The 13,723-nt window shown below is 37.1% G+C and overlaps 1 protein-coding gene across 12 annotated transcripts; it reads right to left on the bottom strand.

Moving 5' to 3' along the window:
* Window positions 1–6,430: 6,430 nt before the first annotated feature.
* On the bottom strand, window positions 6,431–12,737 carry LOC113703948 (nuclear intron maturase 1, mitochondrial). 12 transcript variants are annotated; one of them, XM_027225578.2, is made up of 3 exons: window positions 7,632–12,737; window positions 7,433–7,523; window positions 6,431–6,847 (listed from the first exon to the last, which is right to left on the bottom strand). In XM_027225578.2, the coding sequence occupies exon 1, from the start codon at window positions 12,709–12,711 to the stop codon at window positions 10,552–10,554; it is 2,160 nt and encodes a 719-aa protein (XP_027081379.2). In that variant the 5' UTR covers window positions 12,712–12,737; the 3' UTR covers window positions 6,431–6,847; window positions 7,433–7,523; window positions 7,632–10,551. The 12 variants fall into 12 exon arrangements, with proteins under 12 accessions (XP_027081379.2, XP_027081361.2, XP_027081337.2 ...); XM_027225560.2 differs by having other exon boundaries at window positions 6,431–8,080; window positions 8,838–8,942; window positions 9,833–12,737; XM_027225536.2 differs by having other exon boundaries at window positions 6,431–8,942; window positions 9,833–9,908; window positions 10,018–12,737.
* Between the last annotated feature and the right edge of the window lie 986 nt (window positions 12,738–13,723).

The following is a 13,723-nucleotide window of genomic DNA, read 5'->3' as shown; positions in this document are numbered from 1 at the left end:
ATTAAAAAAAAAAATTAGATGACTCAAATCACCTGTGTTAACACGATGCAAAGCTGGGTCATGAATTGTAACTTTTGATTGCTTGACAATTACGAAGGCTTTTGATCTAGAAAGATGTGAGCGATTGGATTAATTATTAATAAGTAGCACAAATTAAGAACCAAACATTTCGTATTTTAAATTATGGACAAATCCAAGCCCTCAAACATGAATTTTGGACTACTTACATTTTATCTAAGCATTTTTTTGTTATCAATAGAGAATGTAAATTATTCATATTACTCAATCATTTTATATTGGTTATTTAATTTTTAGTTAAAATTCATTTGATTGAAATAGTTTCGGCCATCTTGGGGTCAAGATGGGTCGGCCCATGCTCTACTAAATAACTAATCCAACTCTATTAAACACTAAGGCCTAAGGCCCTACTCAGCCAACTCTCTTGGAGGTCCACTTGTCTCTTCATGGGCTTGGATCATGGTGTAGATAACTTGATTGTCTCCTTCTAAGCCTTCAATATCTCTATGGACTCCATGTTGGTCTTGGACAATTCGGATAAGGCCTTGGAGGGATTCTTTGAAGAGCTTGACTCGTGCACGTGTGACTGGGCCCAATGGAACTCGGACTGGGTCATTGCGTGGGCCGAGATCCATGCACACATCATGTGGAATCTATGAATAGATCTGGGGGCATGGCTTTGATGTGGAAAGAGGAAGTTAAAATTAAACAGGTAATTAAAACTGCCTTTACTATAGAAGCTCATGTGGAAGATAGGGAGACAAAGACAACATCGTGGTTCATTGGTATATACGCAAGCTGTGACAATCTAATCAGGAAGAGTCAATGGAAGGTTGTGAAAGATAGGAAAAAGTTGTGGGGAGAAAAATGGATAATAGCTGGGGATTTTAATGACATACTTTCAAATGAGGAGAAGTGGGGAGGCAGATGGAGAGAAGAGAATAGTTTCACAGACTTCAACAATTTCATCAATGATAACCAATTGGTTGATATTGGTTTTGAGGGGAACCCCTGGACTTGGAGTAACAATTGGGAGGATGTAGGGGAAGTCAGAGAAAGACTAGATAGAGACCTGTGTTGCATAGACTGGTCACTTGTTTTTGATAAAGCCAACTGCAAACATATTGACACATTTGCATCTGACCACAGCATATTAATGATAGATACTAATCCAGAGACTAGGAAGAGGAAAAAAAAGGTTCTATTTTGACAAGAGATGGCTAAAGAGATAAGGGATCCAGGATGTGATCAGAAATGCATGGGAAAAAGATTGCGAGGGATCAAGAATGTTTAGGGTCAAATGCAAAATCAGAAACTGCAGAATTGAATTATTAAAGTGGAAAAATAACTCCAATTACAATGCTAAAAAGAAGATCAATCAGCTCAAAAGTCAGTTGGAGAAGCTTCAGTCTAGCACTCAGACTGGCACCAGAAGAGAGATAGTGGATCTGAAAGAGCAGTTGAAAGAGGCTTACAAGGAGGAGGAACTGTATTGGCACCAAAAAGCTAGACTTAACTGGATAAAGGAGGGGGATAAGAATACTAAATTCTTTCATGCTCATGTCAAGGGAAGGAGGAGGAGAAACAGAATGTTGAATCTACAAAGGGAAGATGGATCTTGGACCGAGAATGAGCAAGAGTTAGGGGAGGAAGTGGCAGATTACTACAGGCAGTTCTTCACTAGTAATTGGAATGGTAGAGCAGAGGAGATCCTTAGAGGTATTCCATCCACCATTACGGCTAGCATGAATGATCAACTGGCTAGAGGTATTGATGAAGAAGAAATCAAAGCAACCATTTTCTCTATGTCTCCTGATACAGCTCCTAGGATGGATGGTATGACCCCTATTTTTTTCCAGAAATTCTAGTTTATTATCAAACATGAGGTAGTCCAGGCTATCCAGAGCTTTTTTCATTCCAATTCCATGCCTAGAGCCCTGAATCATACCTTAATCTCCCTCATCCCAAAAATTAAAGATCCTGTCAATCTGAAGCATTATAGGCCTATTAGCTTGTGTAATGTGCTTTATAAAGTGATTTCCAAAATACTAGCTAATAGGCTTAAAGCTGTGTTAAATATCTGTATTAGCAAAACCCAATCTGCTTTTATTCCTGGTAGGCAGATCCTAGACAATGTTATCATAACCCATGAATACATGCATTTTCTGAAAAATAAAAGGCAAGGGAAGGAGGTGTACATGGCTGTTAAGCTTGATATGTCTAAAGCTTACGATAGAGTGGAATGGCATTTTTTGAGGGCCATGATGCAAAAAAAGGGTTTCAGTAGCAGGTGGATTAGCTGGATTATGAAATGTGTTGAATCAGTCTCTTATTCTTTCAACATAAATGGTGAGGCTAAGGAATATATAGTTCCAGAGAGAGGAATAAGACAGGGTGATCCTCTCTCACCCTATCTCTTCCTACTGTGCTCAGAAGGCTTATCAAATCTGTTGAAAAGAGCTGAAGAGGACAAGAAGATTACTGGACTCAAAATCAGCAGAAATGGTCCTAGACTAACACATTTATTTTTTGCAGATGACTCCTTAATATTTTGTAAAGCAGACACCAAACAAGCTGAGGAGCTGAGGAGGATCCTGGTGGGCAAATGAAAAGAGCTTTGGACAGCTAATCAATCTGGAAAAGTCTTCTGTCTTCTTCAGCAAAAATATGGACCATGGGAAAAAGCTAGAAGTTTGCTGCAGACTGGGGAATATCCAGATGGTCAACCAAGCCAAATACCTAGGGCTACCAATGGTGATAACAAGGACAAAGGAACAAATCTTTGGATTCATCAGAGACAACATTAAAAAGAATTTTGGAAGCTGGAAGCAGAGATTGCTAAGTCAAGCAGGGAAGGAGGTCTTGTTAAAAGCAGTGACTTTATCAATGCCAACTTATGCTATGTTATGCTTTAAACTACCTTTGAAACTGTGCAAGGAGATCAGTGCTCTAATGGCAAGCTCCTAGTGGGGAGACACTAATGGAAAGGATAAGATGCATCTATGCTCCTGGAAGCGAATGACCCAAAAGAAGAATCAAGGAGGACTTGGGTTCAAAGACTTGGTCAATTTTAACAGAGCCTTGCTTGGTAAGCAAATTTGGAGATTACTTGTAAACCCAAACTTGCTTATCTCCAAGGTACTGAAAGCAAAATACTACCCTACTGGCTCCATCTTCAAATGCAAGAGTCCACAAAATGCTTCATGGATCTGGCAGAGTCTAATGGGAGCTAAACAGCTTGTTGAGGATGGCACCTGGAGGAAAATTGGAAATGGTCTTAGGATAGATATCTGGGAGGACAAGTGGATAGTAGGAAACAAAGGAGGAAGGCCCTCAACTCCCAAACCTCCACAATTTAAAGTGCAGAAAGTTCAAGACTTAATCATTCAGAAGAGGTGGAATAGAGTGGAAGTGCTCAGAAGGTTTAATAGTGTGGATGCAAAAAGGATCCTAAGCATTCCTATCAGCTTAGCAGGAAAGGAGGACAATAATTTCTGGATGCATTCTCCTACGGGGCAGTACACAGTGAGCACTGGATACAAGGCACTCATGAAAGAGAAGGAAACCCAAGAAAGGGATGGCTATAAGGAGGCTGGTACTAGTACACACAATTCAGTAAAACAGATGTGGTCTTGCCTATGGAAACTAAACATCAAACATAAACTAAAGACCTTCATGTGGAAATGCATCAATAATGCTCTCCTAGTCAATGAAGTAATCTTTGGTAGGACTAAGAAAGGAGATCCCATCTGTAAAGCATGTGGTGAAGGGGTAGAGACTGTGGAACATGTGCTACTGAACTGCAGACAGGCCAAGCAGGTATGGCATATAGCACTAGTACAATGGGAAGGTGCTAAGGATAAACAAGGCTGTTTTAAGGCTTGGTGGGCTAAAATTACAGGAGCTAAATCTAGGCAGAATGGTAATGAACACCTTGGTCTAATAGTTAACATCTTATGGCAACTATGGAAAAGCATAAATGAGTTGGCATTCAACAACAAACAAAGGCATGCAATGACAACAATACTAAAAGCTCAAGAGGAATGGATGGAGTTTTGCGAAGCCTACAAAGATAAGGAGCAAGGGAGTACAACAGAAACTGCTGCTAACCAAATGCAAAGGATAGAAGAAGAGAATGCAGAGGTGATCGAAGTTAAGATTGCTGCACTAAACAAACCGAGCAGTAAAGTGGTTGGTATAGGAGTGACTGCCATGACTGAAGGAAATGTTATTGTGGCAGCCTGGGCAATATATGAAAGAAGCTACAATTGTCCACAATTGGACGAGACTGAGGCTATTAAGATAGCTTTGAGTAAATTAGTCGTCAAAGGCTAGAGAAAAGTCATCATTCAGAGCTGCAACAAACTCCTACATCAACAAATTTGTGCCGGAAGTGCATCAAATATCAAACTGCATACTTTAGTTGATGATATTCTTAGCTTGAAAGCCTTGTTTCAAATGTGCTCTTTTGGTGTTATATCTAAAAATGATAACCATGTTAGTATTAGAGTTGGTGAGTATGCCTTAGGCATCATACAAATGAGGAATGGATCAATCCTCTGTGTTATTGAGCACTTTTTGTATAGAAATGAGGGGCCTTTGCTCCAACTGTAAAGTTCAGTTGATGATCAATATATTACTAATATTGTTTCGAAAAAAAAATTGATTCTTACCAAATAATCAAGCAATTTTAGAATTCTAGTACAAAAGAAAAATATAAACTATGCAATCATCCTTAAAGGTCAAGCTAATTAAAACACGAATTTTTTTTTTCGGTTTCTAAAACGGCAACAATTTCATATCACTTGGAATAACAATTACATCGTTTGGGCCACTGTCCTAACATCCATCACACTGGGATGCTTCTAGCTAAGGGTGGCAATTCGGGTCCAAATCAGGTTGGCGGGTCGGGTTCGGGTCAACCCGTCAGAAAATCTGTTGACCCGAACCCGACCCGCCAACCCGTGACGGGTCAGGTATGCTGACCCGAACCCGAAAATTTCAGGTTGACGGGTTGGCGGGTCGACCCGAAATGACCCGAAACTTAATTTTAATTTATTAAATTATCACTGTAATTTCTAATAAAATCAATTTCTCACAAAACTAATTACATAATCAAGTAATAAAAATTTAAATAAATAATTCCAAACCAAATCTAAAATAAATTAAACACCGTAAAAGTGTTTTATACCAAACAAAATATAAAATAAATTAAAACAGTATAAAAGTAAAAAATAAAATAATATATTATTTGTCTAAATATAATAATTTCAACTTCACACAAATTAAATAAATTCATTTAGGATTAAGTAATTAATGCCTTTGAAAAAAAGAATAACTTAGTTTAGTTATATAAAATTATTTTTATGTTTATTAAATTATTTTTAATTCGTAAACGGGTCATATCAGGTCGCCACGGGTTGACCCGAAATCGACCTGTTTTCTTTTCGGGTTCATCGGGTCCAACCCGATTCTGACCCGAATTCCCGAAACCTCAACCCAAACCCATTAATTTCGTGTTAGCTTCGTGTCGTGTTTTCAGGTCGTGTCGAAAATTGCCACCCCGACTTCTAGCAAACTACAATTAAAGGAGAAAACACTCTTTCCATCTAACAACATTACATAGTTTCATAGCAAACTTGGCTAGCAAATGACTCACATTGTTTCCTAATCTCTTAACATGAGTAAAAGAGATATATTGGAACCTGCTCTTCATAGCCATGATATCTTCGATGATTGGCCCCACTTGATAATCCATGATCTCATTTGAGTTAATCATATCAATTACCAACTTGCACTCATCTTGAATCATTACCTTGTCCCATCTTTCTTCTATCCCATCTTTCTTCAACAGGAGCTAGACCTTTTCGCATTATTGCAAACATGATATTATTAAGTAAAACCAAACACAATTGTCACATATAAGATAGAGAGCTTTTTTTTTTTTTTTTTAATAAATTGCCAATCGTATCTAATGAATGGGCTTAGCTATCCACAAGACAGAGTGAAATATTTGTCTAGTACATGTTAGACTGAAAGTTCTATACCAATAGTCAAGTTATACGTACAACTAACTAATTTTTTTTCATCCTAGTGTCCATTTCAATGGTGTATTTTTTTTAATATTTGTGTATTTTTTGGGATATTTATATAAAACTTTATTCTAATTTACTGTAAAATTCGTAGAAAAATTTGTTGAGAAAGTGAACTTTTTTTATTTTTAATTTTCTTTTATTTTCCTTTTCTTTTTCCTTCTTCTCCCCCAATGAAAGGAAAGGAAAGATGTTTTGGGATGTATATTTTAAAAATTTTGGGATATTTCTGAGGTTACCGCGGACAAAGTTTACAAAAAACTTGTGTAATATATTCCCAAAAAATACACTCCCCAGCAGACCCCTAATTTTGAAACAGATACTAATTAATCCATCCATTCCTCTAGCTCTTTATTTTTTGGCTCTCCATTTTACAACAATGTGATCAATCCTGCGGGCATTAAACAAAATTCTTCTAAACGATCAATATTCCCTGTAAAAAAAATAAATAAAAGGGTCTCCATACTGCAGACTAATTGACACGTGATGTAGGGGAGTTTTACTTGACGATTGCATTGTGAGTTTTGCCCACTGTAAAATATAATTATCCCTCGGGATAATTTTGCATGCCACTCTTGAGGTTCATGATAATTGCAGGAAGCTCCTCAATTTTGACACATTATAACAAAGCATTAAATCCGCGGTTCTCTTTCCTTGACAATTTTGGCACTGAGTGCCAGAGAGAGCACTTTAAAATACTTTGGGGTTCTACCCTTTACATCCAGGTGCATCCTTTCCTTGAATTTACATGCAAACAAGAAGAAAACAGCTCAGAGCAGTGAAAAAAATCTGGTGAAGTTCATTCTAATACTGCAATGCTGAAGTATTCAAAATAGTGAAGCAAGAGGAAAGACAAGCATTCGACAACGGGAACTTCAAGAAGCAGATGGGAATTCTAGCTCCAAGTATGTAATATTCACCACTCCAACAACTCAGATGTTCAAAATTCTGACATCAATTGGGAGGATTAACACTCACATACCGAAACTTAAAGAATTAGCTTACACAAAACAAGAAAAAGTTTGTGCATGTTTCCTTTGCCTGCCAGCACCCAAGATTAAGTTAAATCATTGTGAAGCATCCTTGTCTTAGTGTAAGAATACATTAAAAGTCCTCCAATTACATGTCAGGAAACCTTTTAGTCTAAAGAAATGCAAGTCCAAAGAAATCTCACAGGCTTTCTGTTAGAAAATCCAGTAGAACAGGTTTTATGATGATAATATGAAATACAGAACAAACAATGAAGAAAACCAGTAGATGAAAGGAATTTGGTATATTATGCTATTCTAAGTAGAGAGATGAAGCAGAGTTGGTAAGGAGACCATTAACCTATACCCATCGAGGTCAAGCTTGGGGTCTTGAGTGTAGCATATTGGTGTCACCAAGTTCAAGTTCATACGAGTACCTAGACGGCTATAAACATTATCATGAAGTGACTGAAGTTAATAGCAGAAGCTAGTAAGTTAAAAATGTCAACTATAATTTATAAATGTTGAATATAATTGCTGAGAAATAACTCACCATTCCTGCTCCATGGTCTAGTCTAGGAAGATATGTACCCCACTAACACCACAAATCATACTTACTATAGATTATGCAGTATATCCAAAAAGGAAGAACTGGAGAGTAGCATAGTGGGATCACCAACTTCAAGTTCATATGAGTACCTAGATGGCTATCATCATTATCATGACGTGTCCAAGGTTCATAGCAGAAACTAGTATGTTATAAATGTTGAATATAATTGCTGAGAAATAACTCACCATTCCCGCTCCATGGTCTAGTATAGGAAGAGATGTACCCAACCAATGCGACAAATCATACTTCCTACTTACCACAGATTGTGCAGTATACACAAAAAGGAAGAACTCGAATAGAAATCCACTTAATCAGTTAGATTGAAAGAAGTTCCTATTGGAAGGAGAAGGCTTAGCCAATATCAAGCTGCATTTACCTTTCCTGCACCAAAACTTCAAAAGTAATACAATTCATTGAGAATATGGAGGATGGAATACTCTTCCAAAACTGCAAAACATGCTTCTTCTTATCCTTCATATGGAATATGGCAGCACTTTATTACAGAACAGATCAGAATAGGAAAACAGAAAAAAACCAATTTGCATCTAGAATTATGTGTTTCATCAAATTTTACTGCTCAGATTTTGAACAATTGAAAGTAGATTATTCAACCATATATCAAGTGAGAAATCAAAGCAGTTAATCGTGAACTCAATCATACATTCCCATCCATGATGAACCAGATTATAATAGAAAAGGAGATCAACACATTAGAGGCAGCAAAAAACTGATCACATAGATGTAGGAATAATTAGACATCTTGTTCCAGGGTTGAGTTTAATTTATTTATTTATTTTGGGTTTTTTGGGGTTCAAACAAGAACAAATGCCATTTTACCTGAATCTACAATATCCTTTTGCACAGCAACCAATTTAACATCAAAGTGGACCAATAAGCTCAGTTACAAATTTTAGTATCCATAAATTCCCAAAGAAGCCAGCAGTATCATTGATACCAAATTTTTTATTCCAATACTAACTTTAGTTCTCAGAGATAAAGCTAATTTAATTCAGTTTTATGATTGATCTATTCCCACAAGAAATCAGTGTACACAACAGAACAAATATTCTAAGCGTACAAAAAGAGAAAACCGTACAGCTAGATTGTATAGATTAGGAACACTTTAAAGGGATCAGGTGCTAAATATACCTGAAAAGAGAGGCCAGCCAACTGGAACAACACATTCACAACAACTAACAGCAGCAACAACTGCTGCTTTTGGGGAATTTGGTCACCGGTGGAAAAGAATAAAACCTGGGCCATCATTTTGTCTTGAGTCTAAGAACTTCAAGATTTCTTCCCATACCCATACAAAAATGTATTCACAAGAACAGAATAATTCTAAATTTGAAAATGCAAAACATTCAGCACATGCTTAATGTGCTTTCCCTCAGCTTAGAGGTAAAGAAATGCAGGCTGTCTTTCTATACATAAGTGCACCTATAGTGAAAATTTAACTAATCTGTGGTGGTCTCAAGAATTGCCAATAACCGATTAAGGGTATAAACAACACAAACAATTAGCTTTATAACTGGAAAGTGGACACAAATTGTATGCATGGAATAATATACCTATCCTTTGGGCAATAACAGTATCCCCAAGTTGCTCAAACAAAGGAAAGATATAGGCATATGCATAATAAAGTAAATTTTTGTTAAAGGATTTGCTTCATATATTGAACAAAAAGTTCACTTTCAATTATGTTTCTTCTAAACAACTTATTTTATTGCTGTTGCTGTTTCCTTAAACTTTTGCCTTATTTCTATATAGCAATTTGAAGCAACATTACTGATGACATTGTGTAAGTTGTCTCCCAAACCCACGGACATAAATAATAGACATCATAAACTGTTAGTACTAAATAAGCTACAAATTCTACAAGCAGCACCTACGACACCAGGCACCACGTACAACTACAGGACTCCATGCAAAACCAGGTTATCAAAATTTTTCTTAAGCATGCGGGTAATGCCACTAGAAGAATTCTGGAAACTGTTGAGCAAATATAAGTTTTCATATAACTGTGTCAAGGAAGTTGCATACTTGTGGAAACAAGCACCCAAAATTTATGTAACATTCTGAAAATATTGGTGACTAACAACCAATAGTGTACATATGTAACATATCAATCCCTGAACTCTTACCCTTGGCAGTTGGATGCACAGAATGTTTGAGTAGGTAAGATAAGCCTGTCACTTTGCTCTCAGATTCGTTTTCAGACTGTTGAAAAGGGCACTAGTGAGTTATACAAGGATATCAATAGATTCATGAGTATACATTCGAAATCTGTATATGTATTATAGACAGTCAACTTCCTTAAACTAATTACCTTCCATTTGATTGGGCACTTTTATCAAAGAATCATCTCACTTCTATACATCTAGCAATACTAACCTTCACTTGGTATGTGAACAGCTACGACAACTCACATAATTAACAGTCCAGTCCACACACTTCATAACATGTAACAAATTACTACATGATAATAAACATCAATTTCAACCTATATGTAGAATCAAGTTACTTTTAGGCACATCAAATCAATCCATCGACAACCTGTTTGGTAGGTACTCCACCTCCCTTTCAAGGGCCCAACCCTGTACCAAATCAACTGAATAACTAGATTGTAATATTTCAACAGAAAATCTGATCTCCAATGTCCATCTATCCACCTTTGTAACAGCCATTTAAAACTGGACACAAGTTCATTCAAGCATAACTCATACTATAGGAAGCAGTGAAGTCCAACTTTAGAAGTATCAACCTGAAGTTGTGGAAAGCACTATCTGCTTTGCTCAATAGTCCTTTTACAATAAGCAGCATCACTAAAATTCTATTTTCAGCGATCAAATTGCTTTCTTATTCACCTTCTAACTGTTGGAGAAGCATCATGCACCTCTGTCGCACCATTAAGGCAGTAGTTTTGGATACCAAGTGTCTTGCAACTCCACACAATCTCAGACATGTCATCTTGGGGTGATGATAGAACTTGTTGCTTGAGTGATTTTTGCAGTTCATAAAAGAACTTCGGATCTTGTAAGTTGATATATTCATGCAACACTTTCTCATGGTCTGGGATCCAATTCCTAGGGAATGGACTGTAATCACATGAAGGAATCAAAGACATGCGAGAAAATTGTACACCATCAATAGCATCAACAAGCCCCATCCTCAAAAGATCTGAATACTCAGGTGCAGAGTTATTACTACTCTCCCTCAAAGGACGACTAAGATCACGTGTAGCAATCTTGTAGACTTTGGCACGAGATTTCAATCTATACCTGGCAGCATAAAGTTTAGCAAGAGAACTTCGAATGACATAAGCACAAAACCCAACAATTTTCTTTCTGTTATCTGCATATCTATACCAGTCTGCCATGGTCTCAAGGAACTTGTTCATTTGAGAATTAGTATGAGCTTGTCCCGAATAAAGCATTGGGGTGCAAGGGAGTGGCTCTGGGTCCCTATCACCTTTCACAAACTCGAGCCTTCTAAATTGACGAATGCACTGCTGCAAACTAGCTGTGACTGAAAGCAGAGTTCCTACACCTTTCTCACTGACTATCTTTCCACCTGTCCCAGTGTAACGAAGAGTAGGATATATGATCCTACGACACAGTGTGTGATCCAAAAAATCAATTCCCCTAGTAATATGCTCAATCTCAAATTTGGAATTGTCTAGCCTTATGCCAAAATTGTTTTCACAAAACTCAATTATATCCTTCCTAATTCCCACTGCTTCCTCTCTAGTTCCCCGAATCCCAATTAGAAAATGACCCCCAAATCTAACGTAATCCATCTTCCTCGTCTTCTCCTTCCCACCAGATGGAACGAACTCCGGCCAAGAAGGGTTATGATAGCCATCTTCTATCGAGTACTTCCATATAGAATCTTGTTCACAGGGCTTAAAGAACTCAATTATCTTCTCTTCCATCATTTGATCAAGCTCATTCAGACACACATTAGCCAGCAAAGGACTAAGTATCCCGCAATATCCATAGTTCGGCACCTTTGCAGCCTCCTCAGGTGCAAAATTGAAAAACGTTCTCAACCAATACGGGTCTGGCTTTGGCTCATTCTCACTCAAGATTCTCTTCTTTGTCCGCCCTTTTTTCCTCTTGCTCTTCTTCATTTTCCCTTCACATTCAACATCAGTTAAACAGTTATTTACAGCGCCTTTTAACCCAGATTTTATCAAGTTCAGAACTTTCTTATCTTTCACAGCATTTTCAATGCATCGCATTACCACATTTACATCAACCTCATCAAGAATTGGACTTAAATCGCCCCTCAAAAACCACAAGTATCCTGCAAAGTTACTCCTAAGAGTCCTAATAACCGTATGCGCATTCCTCCCAGGCCTAAAAGCATGTGATTTGGATGAAAACCGTGGATCAAAAACGGGTTCCAGAATCATGAAGAGTACCTCCTGCACAACACGATCTTGAAACGGTGGATTCTTGGACGTCAAAATTGGGTTCAGTTGGCGTCTCGAGAGTAACTTGGTGAGGGGTTTTTCATTGGGGCCACGAATAAACTGATGCGTCTTGCAGTTCCATGAAAACTTGTTACGAACCACGGCGTTTCTCAGTGACAACACGTCGCACAGAACATCCGAGTGAAGAGCATTACGAGGTGGGAATGTGCCGCTTACGTGGGCGCAAGTTCTCTGGTAAGCGAGGACCCAGAGATCGAATTTTGAGAGGAAACCAGTGAGGTTGGTGAAGGGCTTTGGTTGTTGGCGTTGGGAGAACGTTTTGACCCAGAGGTCCGCGAGGATTTGAATCGGTTCTTCTTTTAGGAGGGAGTATGGATCTTGTTGTCGCCGTAGAGAAGAAGGCTGCTGCTGCTGGGACACCTGAGGCTGAGGATTGAGGTAAGAGAGCGAGCGGATAAGGGGGATTATGTGTTTGTAGGTGAGGTGTTTGAGTTTTGTTCTCAGTAACATTTCTTGAATCGCAGAGAAAAGGGACCGTGGACAGAAAGAGAAAGCTTTAGCAGAGAGGATATGGTGAATACGCATGAAAATACTAAGGCTGCGTTTGTTCTATAAAATTAGAATTGAATTGGAATAGAAATTCTGTAGAACTGGAATTTCAAATAATTGATATTTTTTTTTGTTTGGGAAAGGCATAGAATTGATACGTAATTCAATTGAAATCCCAAATTCTTTGTTTGAATAATTAAGAAATTACCTAAAATTTGAATTCACATAGAATTAAAATTGTACACCGTAACACAAATACTCTATAAAAATGTTTTGGTGTTTTTTAAATTAGCTAGATATCTCTGAAGTGTTAGTATCTTAATCATAAATAGTAATCATCCTTTAAATACTAATAGCACTGATGTTATTTACAAATCAAGAATTTTGAGTTTTCCAAATCTACAAGTCTAACATTTAATGTAGGGAAATTAAAGAAATAAAGAAATAAATAAGTAATAGAAGTGTCGTTTGTAATTTTGTTCTAGGGTTAATTACATTTATTTTGCTTGAGATTTAGCCAAATAACCAAACAAACTCTCAATTTTAGCAAAACTACAAAAAGACCTTTCGCTTGAGAAATTTATAACACATGCACCCCTACTGCTAATCCAACAACGTTGATTGTTTGAGTTTCAGTAAAGTCAATAGAAAATTCTATTGCAATTCCTAAAGTACTCATTAACTATTACACCTAAATACCATCTTCTTCTTCCCCATCTCCATGATATAACTGACAACCAAGGAAAAGGTTTCACGATCAATTTTTGACTGCAATTTTGACAATTTAACATCAAACTTGACTTTTCACGACAATATATTTTGACAATTTAACATCAAACTGAATTTTGAAGTCTGAATCTATTAAATTATTGAATTGTTAAGTATTAAATCTAATATATTTGGGTGCATATCACATTTAATGATAAGTGAATAGCTTATCAGTTAATTTTGGAAGCAAATTTTGCCTAGAAAATTCATTGCCACTTAATTAATTTAGATGTTTAATTTTTGGTTATCAAATGGTCTGAATATATTAAGATCTAATTCT

The sequence above is a fragment of the Coffea arabica genome, chromosome 1e, assembly GCF_036785885.1.
Source record: "Coffea arabica cultivar ET-39 chromosome 1e, Coffea Arabica ET-39 HiFi, whole genome shotgun sequence".
NCBI lineage: Eukaryota > Viridiplantae > Streptophyta > Magnoliopsida > Gentianales > Rubiaceae > Coffea > Coffea arabica.
This window is presented reverse-complemented; position numbering and strand designations above follow the sequence as displayed.